We start from the raw sequence: 15,339 nt of genomic DNA on the forward strand, positions 1-15,339 counted from the left end.
TCATTACCTCATAGTCCAACTGAGACCACTTAGACCAGCTTTGACCATCTAAAAACCATATAAAGCCAACTACCATTAGAAGCTGTTTGGGGTTCAGGAGGAGTGCACCTTTAAACTTGCCCTTGAAAACTCAGAAATGTTAAATTATTATTTGAATCTGTGCAGATACACCAACAACATCACTAGCTGTTGCATAATGCTATCATTATCCATTCACAGACATAGAAAATGGTTATGTGTTTCATCTAACAATCTAATAATAGTGAGAGAGGAAAATCCACAGTTTATCAAAAGAGATCCTCTTGGGGGTCTGGATAGCTCAGCAAGTTATTACCACACCTGGAGTCACAAGTTTGAATCCAGGGTGTGCTGAGTGACTCCAGCCAGGTCTCCTAAGTAACCAAATTGGCCCGGTTGCCAGGGAGGGTAGAGTCACATGGGGTGACCTCCTTGTGGTTGCTATAATGTGGTTCTCGGTGTGGCACGTGGTGAGTTGTGCGTGGATGCCACGGAGAATAGCTTGAAGCTTCCACACGCGCTACATGTATGTCTTTAATAAGCTTTATGAGCAGACATGTTCTCATTATAGCCTATTCAAATGACTGTATAATTCATTTTCACCAGTGCACCTTCTATAAATAATTCATTACATTTAATCAGATTCCAGAAGGACAGTCCAAAAATACACACTTTGCTTTAAATGAGCATTTCCCTTTCTGTAATCTAATACACAGATTACAGAAGTCATAAAGTTATGTTTTTAGTGGGTCAACACCTTCACACATCACTTCGAAGTGTGCATCACAAGAGAATATTTGAAATCGGAGGCTGCTGTGGTTTAATAATCAGACTAGGACACATGTACAACACATTTACAAGATCAACGGAAGATTTAGTGATAACCCAGTACTGGCCCAAAGGGGCGAAAGATTAGATTAGGTCACACAAAAGGCTTAGCTAGCCATTAGTAAGTGCTTTATTACTATCTTTATTAAGCATTAATTGATTTAATAGTAAGTGTTCCTACAACATTAATATACACATTAAGCAGAAATGTGTATTCAATTCATTACATATTAAATATCTTTATTAACTATGAATTTATGCTTTCTTAATGTTCTCAAACACTTCTTTACCACTGGCTTGCATTGACTACACAAGTTAGGTATATGATTAACAAGTTGTATACTAAGGATCAAAAAATATTATCAAACTGCCTATATATCAACTTATTAAACAATAATAAATAATTTGCTAAAGTGAATAGAAACAAATTACATACTATTAATATGTAGATTATTAATGTATTAATGATGTAGGAACAATAATTTATAAATGATCAATTAACTACAGACTATTACTTTACAAATACTTTATACAGTGTAGTTATTTTAAAGTGTTACTGATGTTGGAAGCAAGTAGTCAAGTAGCAGTCTCTATTAACCCGAAGCTACTCACATTACACTTATTACAAGGACAATCCAACTAGAGCAACCTGGAGGTTAAGTGCCTTGTTTAAGGGCACAGTGGTGGAGTTAATGGCTTGTCCTTCACCTTTTCCACAATTATCTTGTTAGCAGCCCTGAGGAATAACGATTACGCCACAAGCAATGCAGATAAATCCTGTGGAGTATTTTCACACTGATGTCAGGTTTGTGGGGCAGCGTGTGTGGAAGGACAGTTTAGAGTGGATACTTAATGTGTTGGTGGATGTGTCGAGATCTGTATTTCAGGCTTACATGGGGTCTAGATGCTGGTCTAGATGGCCTCTCAGCCTGGCCAAGCTGGTCTTCATCTGGTTTAGATGGTCTTCCAATCTGGCCAAGTTGGCCTTCAGTTGGTCGTTAACTGGTCTACATGGTCGCTAAGCTGGTCTAAAGGTCTCCCAGCCTGTCAAAATGGGTTTTCAAATGTTTAGATGGTCTACCATCCCAGCATGGCCAAGCTGGTCTTCAGCTTACCTACATGGTCTCCCAGTCTGGGCAAGCTGGTCTTCAGCCTGGCAAAGCTTGTCCTTAGCTGGTTTAAATAGTATTCCATATTGGCCAAGCTGGTCTTCAGTTGGTATTCCGCTGGTCTAGATGGTCTCCCAAACAGGTCTGGCTGGTTGTGCTAAATATAAGTTGACAAAATACTGTAGTTGGTCAATAGCGTCACAGTTTCTATGAATCAGTCCTCCCTGCCACCTCAGTGTGTGTGTTTATGTATACTTTGTGTATATGTTCAATACCAGTGAATGTTGCCGAGTACCAACCCCCATCACATTCTTAAACTATTTCCACATTTAAATAATTTTCACATGTTAACCAAACAATTATTGCAGAGGAAAAAGACCATCTGAAGACTCGAGTACCAGCTTATCTCAGACAAGCCTAGACAAATAGAGAAGAATACCTACAACCATTTAATCCATTTAAACAGATTTGATTGTGCAAGCAGTGTTGTACTTGTATTGCCTAATTACTAAGTTTCCACAAAACAAATGACCTCACCTCTTTTTTTCTGTAGGGCTGGAAGTGCTCCCCCTCATGGCAGGGTCAAAGACTACTATGTTCACCTGCTGCTACAGAAGGTACGTGCTCAAGCGCAGGCATAGTTTACATTATTTCATCATATGCAAATATGTGTGAGTTGTTGCATCCCTGAGATGTTTGTTAACTATAAAGCTCAGCAGTGACTGCCTACGTTTGTCAGCAGTCATTTCCCATTCACTTTTCTTCATATTTAGAAAATTCTTCAATAAAGTGTTCAAAGCCTTGAATTAAACCAACCAGCACATTGTTTCACAGTTATTGTATGGTTTAAAATAAAGGGTGTTTTCTGTCAATAAAAATGTGGTCAGTCCATTTGAGTCTCACCCAACACAGATCAATTGGTTAATTGAAAATTCTGTCATCAGCCACCTCATCATCGTCACACAAACTTGTATAACTTTAACATTGTTTTGATATTAACAGAAGTTAATATCTTAATGTTAAAGTTGCTCTTTTATATACAACAATAATGCATGGTGATCTCTGGCTGTTAAGTTCAGTTGTGATTTAGCTTTCTTTCTTTTTTTTATTTGCTTAATTAAAAATATATATATGTAGTACTATATATCAGAACTTGAACCTTGGTCTCCTTGCACGCTAAAAAAAAACTGTACCACAAGACTTCTATACATACAGGTCCTTCTCAAAAAATTAGCATATTGTGATAAAGTTCATTATTTTCCATAATGTAATGATAAAAATTAAACTTTCATATATTTTAGATTCATTGCACACCAACTGAAATATTTCAGGTCTTTTATTCATGAAAACCCAAAATTCCTATCTCAAAAAATTAGCATATTTCATCCGACCAATAAAAGAAGTGTTTTTAATACAAAAAAAGTCAACCTTCAAATAATTATGTTCAGTTATGCACTCAATACTTGGTCGGGAATTCTTTTGCAGAAATGACTGCTTCAATGCGGCGTGGCATGGAGGCAATCAGCCTGTGGCACTGCTGAGGTGTTATGGAGGCCCAGGATGCTTCGATAGCGGCCTTAAGCTCATCCAGAGTGTTGGGTCTTGCGTCTCTCAACTTTCTCTTCACAATATCCCACAGATTCTCTATGGGGTTCAGGTCAGGAGAGTTGGCAGGCCAATAGAGCACAGTAATACCATGGTCAGTAAACCATTTACCAGTGGTTTTGGCACTGTGAGCAGGTGCCAGGTCGTGCTGAAAAATGAAATCTTCATCTCCATAAAGCTTTTCAGCAGATGGAAGCATGAAGTGCTCCAAAATCTCCTGATAGCTAGCTGCATTTACCCTGCCCTTGATAAAACACAGTGGACCAACACCAGCAGCTGACATGGCACCCCAGACCATCACTGACTGTGGGTACTTGACACTGGACTTCAGGCATTTTGGCATTTCCTTCTCCCCAGTCTTCCTCCAGACTCTGGCACCTTGATTTCGAATGACATGCAAAATTTGCTTTCATCCGAAAAAAGTACTTTGGACCACTGAGCAACAGTCCAGTGCTGCTTCTCTGTAGCCCAGGTCAGGCGCTTCTGCCGCTGTTTCTGGTGCCTGTGCACAGTGGCTCTGGGTGTTTCTACTCCAGACTCAGTCCACTGCTTCCACGAGGTCCCCAAGGTCTGGAATCGGTCCTTCTCCACAATCTTCCTCAGGGTCCGGTCACCTCTTCTCGTTGTGCAGCGTTTTTGCCACACTTTTTCCTTCCCACAGACTTCCCACTGAGGTGCCTTGATACAGCACTCTGGGAACAGCCTATTTGTTCAGAAATTTCTTTCTGTGTCTTACCCTCTTGCTTGAGGGTGTCAGTGATGGCCTTCTGGACAGCAGTCAGGTCGGCAGTCTTACCCATGATTGTGGTTTTGAGTAATGAAACAGGCTGGGAGTTTTTAAAAGCCTCAGGAATCTTTTGCAGGTGTTTAGAGTTAATTAGTTGATTCAGATGATTAGGTTAATAGCTCGTTTAGAGACCCTTTTCATGATATGCTAATTTTTTGAGATAGGAATTTTGGGTTTTCATGAGCTGTATGCCAAAATCATCAGTATTAAAACAATAAAAGACCTGAAATATTTCAGTTGGTGTGCAATGAATCTAAAATATATGAAAGTTTAATTTTTATCATTACATTATGAAAATAATGAACTTTATCACAATATGCTAATTTTTTGAGAAGGACCTGTATACTGTATATACACCGACCAGACACAACATTAAATCCACCTGCCTAATATAGTGTAGGTTCCCCTCTTGCCGTCAAAACAGCACCAACCTGCATCTCAGACTAGCATTCTGAGATGATATTCTTCTCACCACAATTGTACAGAGCAGTTATCGGACTTACCATTGATTTTGTCAGTTCGAAACAGTCTGGCCATTCTCTGTTGACCCCTCTCATCAACAACACATTTCCATCCACATAACTGATGCTCACTGGATGTTTTCTGTTTTTGACACCAGTCGGTGTAAATTCTAGAGACTGTTGTGTGTGAAAATCCCAGGAGATCAGCAGTTACAGAAATACTCAAACCAGCCTGTCTGGCATCATACAAACGCCAGTTCTCCTAGGTACACCTGGACACAGTTTTTCTTGGTTGTTGGCAGATAGAATGTTCCAAGATTCTTGGAGAATTTGCCACAGTTCTTCTATTTCGGCTGTCTCAATTGCTTCTGTCTCTTCTTGTAATCCCAGACTGACTCAGTGGGGGGCTTTGTGTGGACCATGCCATCTGTTGCAGGGCTCCCTGTTCTTCTATTCTATTATATTTGCAAAATAAATGTTTGGGAGTCTAAAATGTATTTTTCCTATTGACACTCTAAATCTGAAAATGTAATTAACCATCTTAAGACAAATGTTTTGTAAAGCCTCTTCAAGACTTTTGCACAGTACTGTGTGTGTGTGTGGTGTGTGTGTGTGTGTGTGTGTGTGTGTGTGTGTGTGTGTGTGTGTATAATATTTAATCATAGCAAACATTCCCTGTCTTCGGTCAGTTAGGATCATTACTTTATTTTAAGAATGTGAAATGTCAGAATAATAGTAGAGAGAATGATTTCTTTCAGCTTTTCTTTCTTTCATCACATTCCCAGTGGGTCAGAAGTTTACACACACTTTGTTAGTATTTAGTAGCATTGTCTTTATATTGTTTAACTTGGAGCAAATGTTTTGGGTAGCCTTCCACAAGCTTCTCAAAATAAGTTGCTGGAATATTGCTGGAATTTTGGCTCAGTCCTCCAGACAGAACTGCTCGCACACGCTTTTTCAGTTCTACCCACAAATGTACTATTGGATTGAGGTCAGGGCTTTGTGATGGCCACTCCAATACCTTGACTTTGTTGTCTTTAAAGCCATTCTGCCATAAATTTGGAGGCATGTTTGGGGTAATTTGTCCATTTGGAAGACCCATTTGCATCCAAGCTTTAATGTCCTGGCTGATGTCTTGAGATGTTGCTTCTACATTCCACATTCCAAATATCCACATAATTTTCGTTCCTCGTGATACCATATATTTTGTGACATGCACCAGTCCCTCCTGCAGCAAGCATGATGCTGCCACCCCCAAGCTTCACAGTTGGAATGTTGTTCTTCAGCTTGCAAGCCTCACCCTTTTTCCTCCAAACATAACGATGATAATTATGGCCAAACAGTTACATTTTTGTTTCATTTGACAAGAGGGCATTTTTCCAAAAAGTAAGATACCATGTTTACTTGCAAACTATAGTCTGGCTTTTTTATGGTGGTTTTGGAGCAGTGGCTTCTTCCTTGCTGAGCAGCCTTTCGGGTTATGTCGAGATAGGACTTGTTTTACTGTGGATATAGATACTTGTCTACCTGTTTCCTCCAGCATCTTCTCAAGGTCCTTTACTGTTGTCCTTTACTGGGATTGATTTGCACTTTTCGTTCCAAACCTTCTCTAGGAGACTGAATGTGTCTCCTTCCTGAGCGGTCCCATGGTGTTTGTACTTGTGTACTATTTTTTGTACAGATTAACTTTGTACCTCAGGCATTTGGAAATTGCTCCCAAGGATGAACTAGACTTGTGGAGGTCCACAATTTTTTTTTGCTGATTTCTTTTGATTTTCCCATGATGTCATGCAAAGTCCAGCAAGTTTGAAGGTAGGTCTTAAAATACATTCACAGGTACACCTCCAATTCAGTACACATCCAATCAGAAGCTAATTGTGTAAAGGATTGACATAATTTTCTGGAATTTACCAAGATGCTTAAAGGCAAAGTTAACTTAGTGTATGCAAAATTCTGACCCACTGGAATTGTGATATAGTCAATTAAAAGTGCAACAATCTGTCTGTAAAAAATTGTCGCATAAATAACTTTTGTCATGCACAAAGTAGATGTCCTAAACAACTTGCCAAATCAATGAGTTTGCTCATTAAATCTGTGGAGAGGTTAACATTTTTTTGAATGATGTCAAGTGTATGTAAACTTCTGACTTCAACTGATATATATACATACATACACTGTTTATTTATATAGGTGCATGACACCCCTGTATACTAGACTTAATATCTCATTCCAAAAGCAATAGAGCTCTGAGTCAACCAACCCGGGACCCCATTTAAAAACAATTCTGCTAAAAAAATGACAATGATTTAAATCATAATTAAAGATAATTAATGCATATTTTCCAGTTTTTCCATAATACAGTGGGAAAAAAAAAAACTATATTTACCTACATATGTTTATAAAAGACTTTGTGTGTGTGTGTATGTGTGTGCGTGTGTGAACAAGGTGTGCAAAACAACTTCACCCAGTAACATTTTTAAATTCAGTTGTTACAGTATATATATGAATATTTTATCCCAACAAGTATTTATTGTTGTCCAGATTGTCATTATAATATGATACAGTATTATTATTATTACTTTGAGGATTTGTTAGTAATATATTTGTGTCTTATTTACGTCTTATATTACTTTCATCTGGAGCTTGTATTGTAAAGCTGCAGTGTGTTCATCATGTTGCAAAAGGCTGTATTTTATATAAGCATCATAAGCAGCTTTCGCAACAGTAAACAAACAAGTCACGGCGGCCCCTCAGCACAGAGCAGAAGAATAAAAAATATTGCCGTTTATCAAGCGCTGAAACTTTGCTTGTGCAGAATAATCTGGAATAATGTTAAACATTGTAACTGTCCCCTCTTTGCAACCTGAACTTGTTCAGAACTTTAAATCTTTGTGACACCTGCACTAAACACAATCTAGATGCAGCACTACACTGATACAGAACACAGGCGTCTCAACATGCGTTTTTGAAATCTGAAGTTATTTTTAACTTGACAGTGTCTAAAAATGTGCCGGTCCTGCATGAGACACTGAAGAAACAGTGAGATACAGTCTAGCAGTCAAGGACTTTCATCCAGCGTGTTTTTACATAGAAAAACAATGGAAAAACAGAGTAGAAGCACACAAAAACGCGTTTGGTGTGAACAGCCCCTCATCCGTTTGCGCGTATCTGTGTGAGTGAGCGCGCGTGGGCGAAACAAATTCGGAAGGCCTGTATATTTTTTCATAAATTACAAACCCTATACTAAGTCCTACTGACCCGAAACCGGCGGCTTCATGAACCGCTCTGAGACCGCAGACAACAGCGTATTCGTTTGTGTACCCAGAACAACATGTCACCCCTCAAGCGGTTTTTGCTTGTTTGGCAATTGCGTGGTCGTTAAAACCACTACTGACAGTGCATGCATTGTGGGTAAAGTAAACCTTTTGCCACTAGTTCAATTTAGTGAAGCAGACCACATCAGTATGTAAGAAGTCACTGGATGGGTGATGATTGGGGTCAATATGTGTGCAGAGTGAGGAATAAATCTCTGTGATAGAAATAACAGTAATGAGGCATTGAGAAAAATGATGCCCAGCAGTTGAGAGAGAGAGAGAGAGAGAGAGAGAGAGAGGTGAAGAAACACAGAAAATAGGTATGAATGCACACTGTGAGCTCAGTGCATTATAGAGAGAGTGCTGATTTACTTTAGATTGAATTTTAATAGCAGTTCTGTTTTAACAGTTGCATCATCACATACATTGCCAGGAAAAACAAAGACAAGATTTGAGAAGAAGAGGACAGAATTGGAGTTAAAGATGATGTCACAGAGCAGTGTCTGATACAAACCGTAATGCTGTAATCTGTGTTGTACTGTATGTTACATGGTTCATTGAAGACTTAATACACCTACAGCCTGAACAGTGTTGGGAAAACTACTTCACTTTGAAACAGCCAGACTTATAATTAAAATTAAAGTTAAACCAATGTTGACTGTAAAGCATTTAATGAGCAATTATCTAAAAGGAGCACTGTAGTGGTCAAGTTAAATTTAGATTAAAACAAGACTGATAAATTATTGGAGGGAACAAATTCAAACATTGAGGAGAACATGTCTTACTCTCCCCATCTAATTTACACCTATGAGCAAAACTAAACGTCAGTCATGACATTTCTCGTAATAAATGTAAGGTGTTATAATGAATATGACTAGTTTGTACGTTTGGTCTTGGCGGACCCAATCTGCCTAAGCTGCAGCTGCAGAGCAAATACAAAGACTTGCTACTTCTCGAACATACACAGACATGCTGTGTTGAGTATGTACTGTAAAGCATGCTGCTGCACAATAGGATGTACATACAATCCCCTTAAAGCAGATTTAGACAGGTGCTGCTGGGGAGGAGGAGGGTTTCAGAGACAAAAACTTGTGTACTGCTGTGAAACTGGCTTACCTGCAAACAACTGAGGCAATTGAAATGATAAACAAAGAGAATGCGCAAGTTGATCGGCTAAAAGATTACATGTCAAAGGACCTATTATCTTGCACCATGCAAGCTGATTGGTTTAACAAATTAATACATTTTAACAGTAAATAACTTTTTAATTGTAATGAACTGTGTGAACTAATCTATTCAAATCTGACTTCTGAAAATATATATATATATATGTGTGTGTGTGTGTGTGTTATATTAGCGTCACAACGTTTAGTTAGTTTTTTTTCCTAAGACTGATCTTAAGAGATGAAAACGTCAACCCTGTTTAAGCCATTGATATACACCATTGTGTATTTTAGACTGTATTTCAAGAACTTTGAGTGACACCTCAAACGACTTTGTCCTATCTGTGACATCTAGACATCAAACCTCACCTAAGAGCATCACAGTCGTCGCTTATTCCTCCCTCAGACACATTAAACATAACGACTTCAGTAAGGAGGCAGTATGTAAATGGGGCAGTGTCAACCCCTTGGCAAACACAGCTGTCAAAGTGTTCTGGGTTAAAACTGTGCAGTCTATGGGGCAGCTTGCAGGTTTCGGAGATGCATATAGACATTTAAGAGTAAAGTACAGTGAGGTCCACTGGCTCCACAGGGGCCTGTTTGCTGTTAGCTCTGGAGAGAGCATTCATATAGTTTGGACTGGACTGTGCTAATGCTGCAGTTGTGTGATGAATACTCTGGCAGTGTTATTGCAATACTGCCTCCTACTGGCCATGTACTCACTCACTGTCCACAAACAGGACAGTCTACATCCTTACACAAACACAGTGTTCCGGCAAAACTCTACGCAAACCGACAGTGAACATTGCCACAAATTTGCCACAAATAAACAGTTTTAACAAGGGGTCAGCATTGTCAGTTGTCTCCTACACACACTCTCAGTGTAGAATAGAACAGTAAGAATCTTTCTGTTGAGTGTTTATGAATTTAAGTGTTTTTATTCAACTAAAATCACCTTGTGGAGTTTTAGAAAAATAAATACTTATAAAAAAGGCAAATACTGAGGGGATGTGACGTTGTATCTAAAGTCAACATAAAGGCATCAACTCTCAATCTTTATCTAAAAGTAACATGACTTTTTGAAAAGGCAAATGACCTCAAGGATAATTTTCATTTCTTTGCAATGTTATTTTCATGATTTCTACAAGCTGTAAAATGTCAAATCAAAGCAATATTTGGAAATATGTTACGCAAGACCAATATCTTTCTAAAATAGCAATTTATACATTTCTGTGGTACCTTCAGAGTCTTGCGTTTTATAGTCTTTTTTTAGGGTTCATTTGACCTGCATATAAAACAAAGATAGAGGTCAAATAAACCCATGGGACATAAATGTGCCTATAGTTGAAAAAACAACCATTAAACATCATAAAGGAGTTTCGAAAACATTGTTTGCCAACTTTGCAGAACAATTCATCGCTAATTTGGTCTGTCTGCACAATCCATTAGCAGGGGTGTGATTTTTCCGGATGATTCAGGAATTCAGATTTTCCGACCTAAAAATGTGATAAGATAAATTCTCGATAAGCTGTGCATTGTGCATTCTTTGTAAGCACTTTTCACCCAAAAGAATGTCATTTAACCTTCCCTTGGATGGAGCCGCTGCTGCTGCTGCGTCATGCACATACTTTAGAGTTGAATACGTGGGACGGAGGCTAAGAATAATCACTATTGTTAAGTCAAGTGGCTTTTATTGCCATGTCAACCATATACAGCTAGTATAGTACACAGTGAAACAAAACAACGTTCCTCCAGGACCATGATGCTATATAAAACAACATATAAACAAACACAGAGCTACATGAGACTACACAGAACTGAAAGACCTACACATTTCTACATAAAGTGCATGTGCAAATGTGTGCAGATGGTACAATAATTACTGAAACGGGACAATACACACAGTAAGAGACAGTGCAGCACCGACCAGTATACAGTTCTAGTTCGAAAGTGTCAGATGAAACAGGTAGTGCAAAAAAGATATTGCAATATAACTGAAAATGCTGTGAATGTAAACATAACATACTATGACAGAGCACTCAGCAGATAAGCTTATACTATATATGGACATAGCAGTTATTGGGGAAGCAGCCAGTTAGGAGTGACAAGAAATTAAGTACAATATTTATGAATACAGTAGCAACAAAAAAGTTCAGCTAGATAATACAGAAATGTGGAAACTGTAAAGGAGTCAGATGGTGTTCAGTTGAGTGTGTGTGTTGTTAGTCCAGTCTTTGAGTGTTGAGGAGTCTGATGGCTAGGGGTAAGGGGCAATTCAAGTGTTACAGATGTGATATTTGCAGTGAAAACATATAAAGTACTCAGTAATAATACAGCAAACCATTTGCATGTATAATCATAAACCCCTGCAGACAGTCCAGACAATAGAAAACGTAAAATAAATCTAGACACTTTTTTTTCTTTCCCTGTTTAGATCGGGAAATTAACTTGCATTACAGATGTGATAAAAATGGACATTAGTTTTTGGGAGATAACACAATCTGTAAAAACTCTGGCATAGGTTTGGCACGCCTAACAACATGTAATATTATCATCATTATAGTCATCATTTTCACATTAATGTGGAAAAACCAGCATGAGAGTGGTAAAACTGGCTCTTATATAGGGTTACATGTAGAGGGAAAACAATCGAAAACGCTTTGAAACCTGCAGACTTTGACCTTTAAGAAATGTTTATATCCTTAAAGTTATCATCATAGATTGAATTAAGATTGAAATCACAATATGGTCTTGCATGATTACTAACTGAAAAATACTGCGTTTTTAAAAAGTCTGCACACTGCATTGACTGTGTCAATCAGCGATGTGGGAGCTAGCGGCGCTCTCTAGTGGCTGTCTGAGTAACATGCTGAGCCACACATATTTATGAGACGATCCAACGGTTGTCATACAACAATTAAAATTGCAAAGGTTGTCAAAGTGATCCTAAATGTTGGCTATAGATTTCAGAACTTACAATCTCTGTTTGGGTGGATTTGTGCTGAACAGTAGTTCAGAATTGTCAAGAATTAATTAAATCAAATATGTAATAAACTAAACATTTGGTCTGCAATCAACTAAATTTTATGTATACACAATCTAGTGTCGGGGGTATGATTGTTTTGTGTGCCACAGTCTTTGCTCAATAAATATTTCCTGATTTATTTTAAATTTTTTTGTCCTTTGCCGATCACATGGAACCTGCAATAGCATTAAGACTGGCTTTGAATACCTCAGCATAAATAAAATGCCTCATTGATTTAGTAACTACACATTTAACAGTTTTTTGTTTGTGGTGTCCACAGATGTCACAGTGCTGTATCAGAACGGCTTGCCAGTGATCTCTGTATGTCTGCCGTCCCGACGAGAACGCTGCCAGTTTACCCTCAAACCCTTGAGTGACACGGTGGGTGTTTTCCTTCAACAACTGCAGGCAGAAGACAGAGGCATCGACAGAGTCGCCATCTACTCTACAGGTAGAGTACCACAACAACTCTTCACAATTCAAGATCCACTATGATGGTTTTAGTCACAGTATAACAAAATGCTGATGACGGTCACGATATCAGGTACTGACAATAAAGACTGCCTGATGGCCCGATTAGTAATCCACTCATTGGAACACAAGAAATCAACAGTTTCTTTCTATAGGACTGAAAATCCACGTCTCTCTGTGCATATGTCTCATCATCATCTCTCTCCGTGCAGCATAGACTGTTTAATGTGCATGTGCTCCCGTAAAGGGACAGAGCGCTAGTTTTATTCCCACTGTAAAAAAACAAACACATTTTCTCTCATTATTTCGCCATTCGATATGAAGCACTGAATGAGACTTTGAATAAACTTTGTTAAACCCCAGATGTGGAGAGCGAGAACCACATTATAGCGACCACAAGGAGGTTACCCCATGTGACTCTCCCCTGCCTAGAAACCGGGCCAATTTGGTTACTTAGGAGACCTGGCTGGAGTCACTCAGCACACCCTGGATTCAAACTCGAGACTCCAAGTGTGGGATTCAGTGTCTTTACTGACATATTTTTTAAAGCCATGATGGTAAAAACAGCCATTTGTCATTTTTGTGTTGGGGCCAGTGAAAATGTTGACAGGGCCAGTAAAAATCTGAAGTGTTGAGCCATGAATATAAAGCAAATGTCATGGAGAGGTTCATTGTAATGCAAGGCATTTAAGGCCCTTTTACACATAACCCCAAACCTAACCCCTGACCCTAACCCTGACATGAAAAAGCTAAACAAATTGACGACAAATGGCACCTTCACACCAAAAGTGACGCAAACACTCGTCATTGGCACATTTCTGCCTTTACAATAGCTGACGGTGATAAACGGTTTTACTCCTGTACAGTAAGTGACGCACTGCATCTTTCACATGATCTGTCCTAGGCCTATTATGGATGAGAAGAACTAATTGCCAAGTTCAAAATCTTCATAAATTTGCGTTTGGTTTGAAAGGCCTTTACAATGAATTTCTGAAGATAAAGTAGCCCCAAAGTGGCCTGTTACATTCTGGGATCAGAATGAAAGTGAAGAGTGGTCATTACTAAATAATGACTGTTTCGGTGCAAGTAACTTAACTAATATGTATACAGCAAGTGTTCCTCGGGGGAAGAAAATGAAATAATTTAAAAACGTATGTTAGGACCACTTTAATGGTTTACATACAAATCAGTATACAGACGATGCAAGAGTTTTTCTCCACTCCTGACATCAAAATGTTTACAGACTTGACACAAATAAGCTGACAGAATGCTGATAAAGGTTTTATTTGTATGGGAGGTGAAATTGGGGTTATGGATAAATCTCTAGTTGTGTCAATCAGGTTTTGCTTAAATCGTTTCTGACCTCTCTGAAATTAACAGAACACTATTTATGGCTTTTAAATGACCTTATACTCTACGTTGTCTGCGTATTAAGTCGATGTAAGATTTTGCATGTCAATGCAGTTATTGTTCACCACTCTGGGTGCAAAATTAAAGTCTGTGTCTTAAAAATGTAAATCTGTGTCTTAAAAATTAAAATCTGTGGCTTAATCTGAAGGATTTAATTGATAGTTAATCTGATTGAGGAACAAAAATGGCTTGTACTCTGTGTGCATACTGCAATTCTATTCTGTTTCAAGCTGAATTATTGGTTTGAGACATTTGAGCTTTTTCCTCTGCTTTGAGGTGTGTAAGAGGTGTTATGTGCCGTTTTTACCTCACTCCGTTTTACCTCTAGATTGTGAAATGCTTCATTTTGTGAAGAGCACACTATAATGCTGCACAGGAAATCTTTGTAATAAGTATTTAGTTTGGCTCTTGTTGTACAGAGCCATTTCAGTGAGACGATTTTAGTTTAAAAGACTGCAAACTTCCTCTGTCCCCCCGATTACCCATAACACTGCAAAACATCACTTTCATGAGCAGAATTTTTGTCTTCCAGAAACAATTGTCTAAACATCATTAAAACAAGATACATTTATTTGAGAAACAAAATTGTGTAATAATTTCAGGAAATGTATTTTGAAATCTTTACTTTTCTTACCCCCGATTGTTTTGCTTGTTTTAAGCATAAAGTTCCAAATAAGAATAGAAAAGAAATCAATGATCATGAAAAAAAACAAAATCGATGAGATTAAGTCCTTTTCAAATCCAAAAATATCTCCATATAGCCACATGATTATTAAAATATACATTTTGTAATATATATATATATATATATATATATATATTTATTCAAGCAAAAAGCAACTATATGTTATTCAATTAAAATATTTGATTGCGAATAATCGCGTGATTTTTCTAGTTAAATGCGATTAATCACATGCATTTTCATAGCTAACCGCAATTAAGCACATGCGTTTTCATAGTTAATTGCGATTAATCACAGGGGTTTTCATAGTTAAATCGCAATTATTCGCATGAGTTTTCATAGTTAATCGCGATTAATCACCAGGTGAAAGTGCTGAAATTTGACTTTATATACTTCTTTTCCTGTCAAAATACATTTATTTCCTTCTTAGAAAACAAAACAATATGTAAAAATAATATTTTACTAA

At 38.0% G+C, this 15,339-nt stretch overlaps 1 protein-coding gene across 2 annotated transcripts in view; it reads left to right on the top strand.

Annotated features, from left to right (window-relative positions):
• LOC127660714 (calcium uniporter protein, mitochondrial-like) overlaps positions 1–15,339 on the top strand; it is a 122,060-nt gene that overhangs the window by 92,526 nt on the left and 14,195 nt on the right. For both annotated transcript variants that reach the window (XM_052151090.1, XM_052151089.1), the window contains 2 exons: positions 2,509–2,572; positions 12,591–12,761. In XM_052151090.1, the coding sequence (XP_052007050.1) occupies positions 2,509–2,572; positions 12,591–12,761 (235 nt within the window). The remainder of the gene's footprint in view (positions 1–2,508; positions 2,573–12,590; positions 12,762–15,339) is intronic.

The sequence above is a fragment of the Xyrauchen texanus genome, chromosome 20 (assembly GCF_025860055.1).
Source record: "Xyrauchen texanus isolate HMW12.3.18 chromosome 20, RBS_HiC_50CHRs, whole genome shotgun sequence".
Lineage (NCBI taxonomy): Eukaryota > Metazoa > Chordata > Actinopteri > Cypriniformes > Catostomidae > Xyrauchen > Xyrauchen texanus.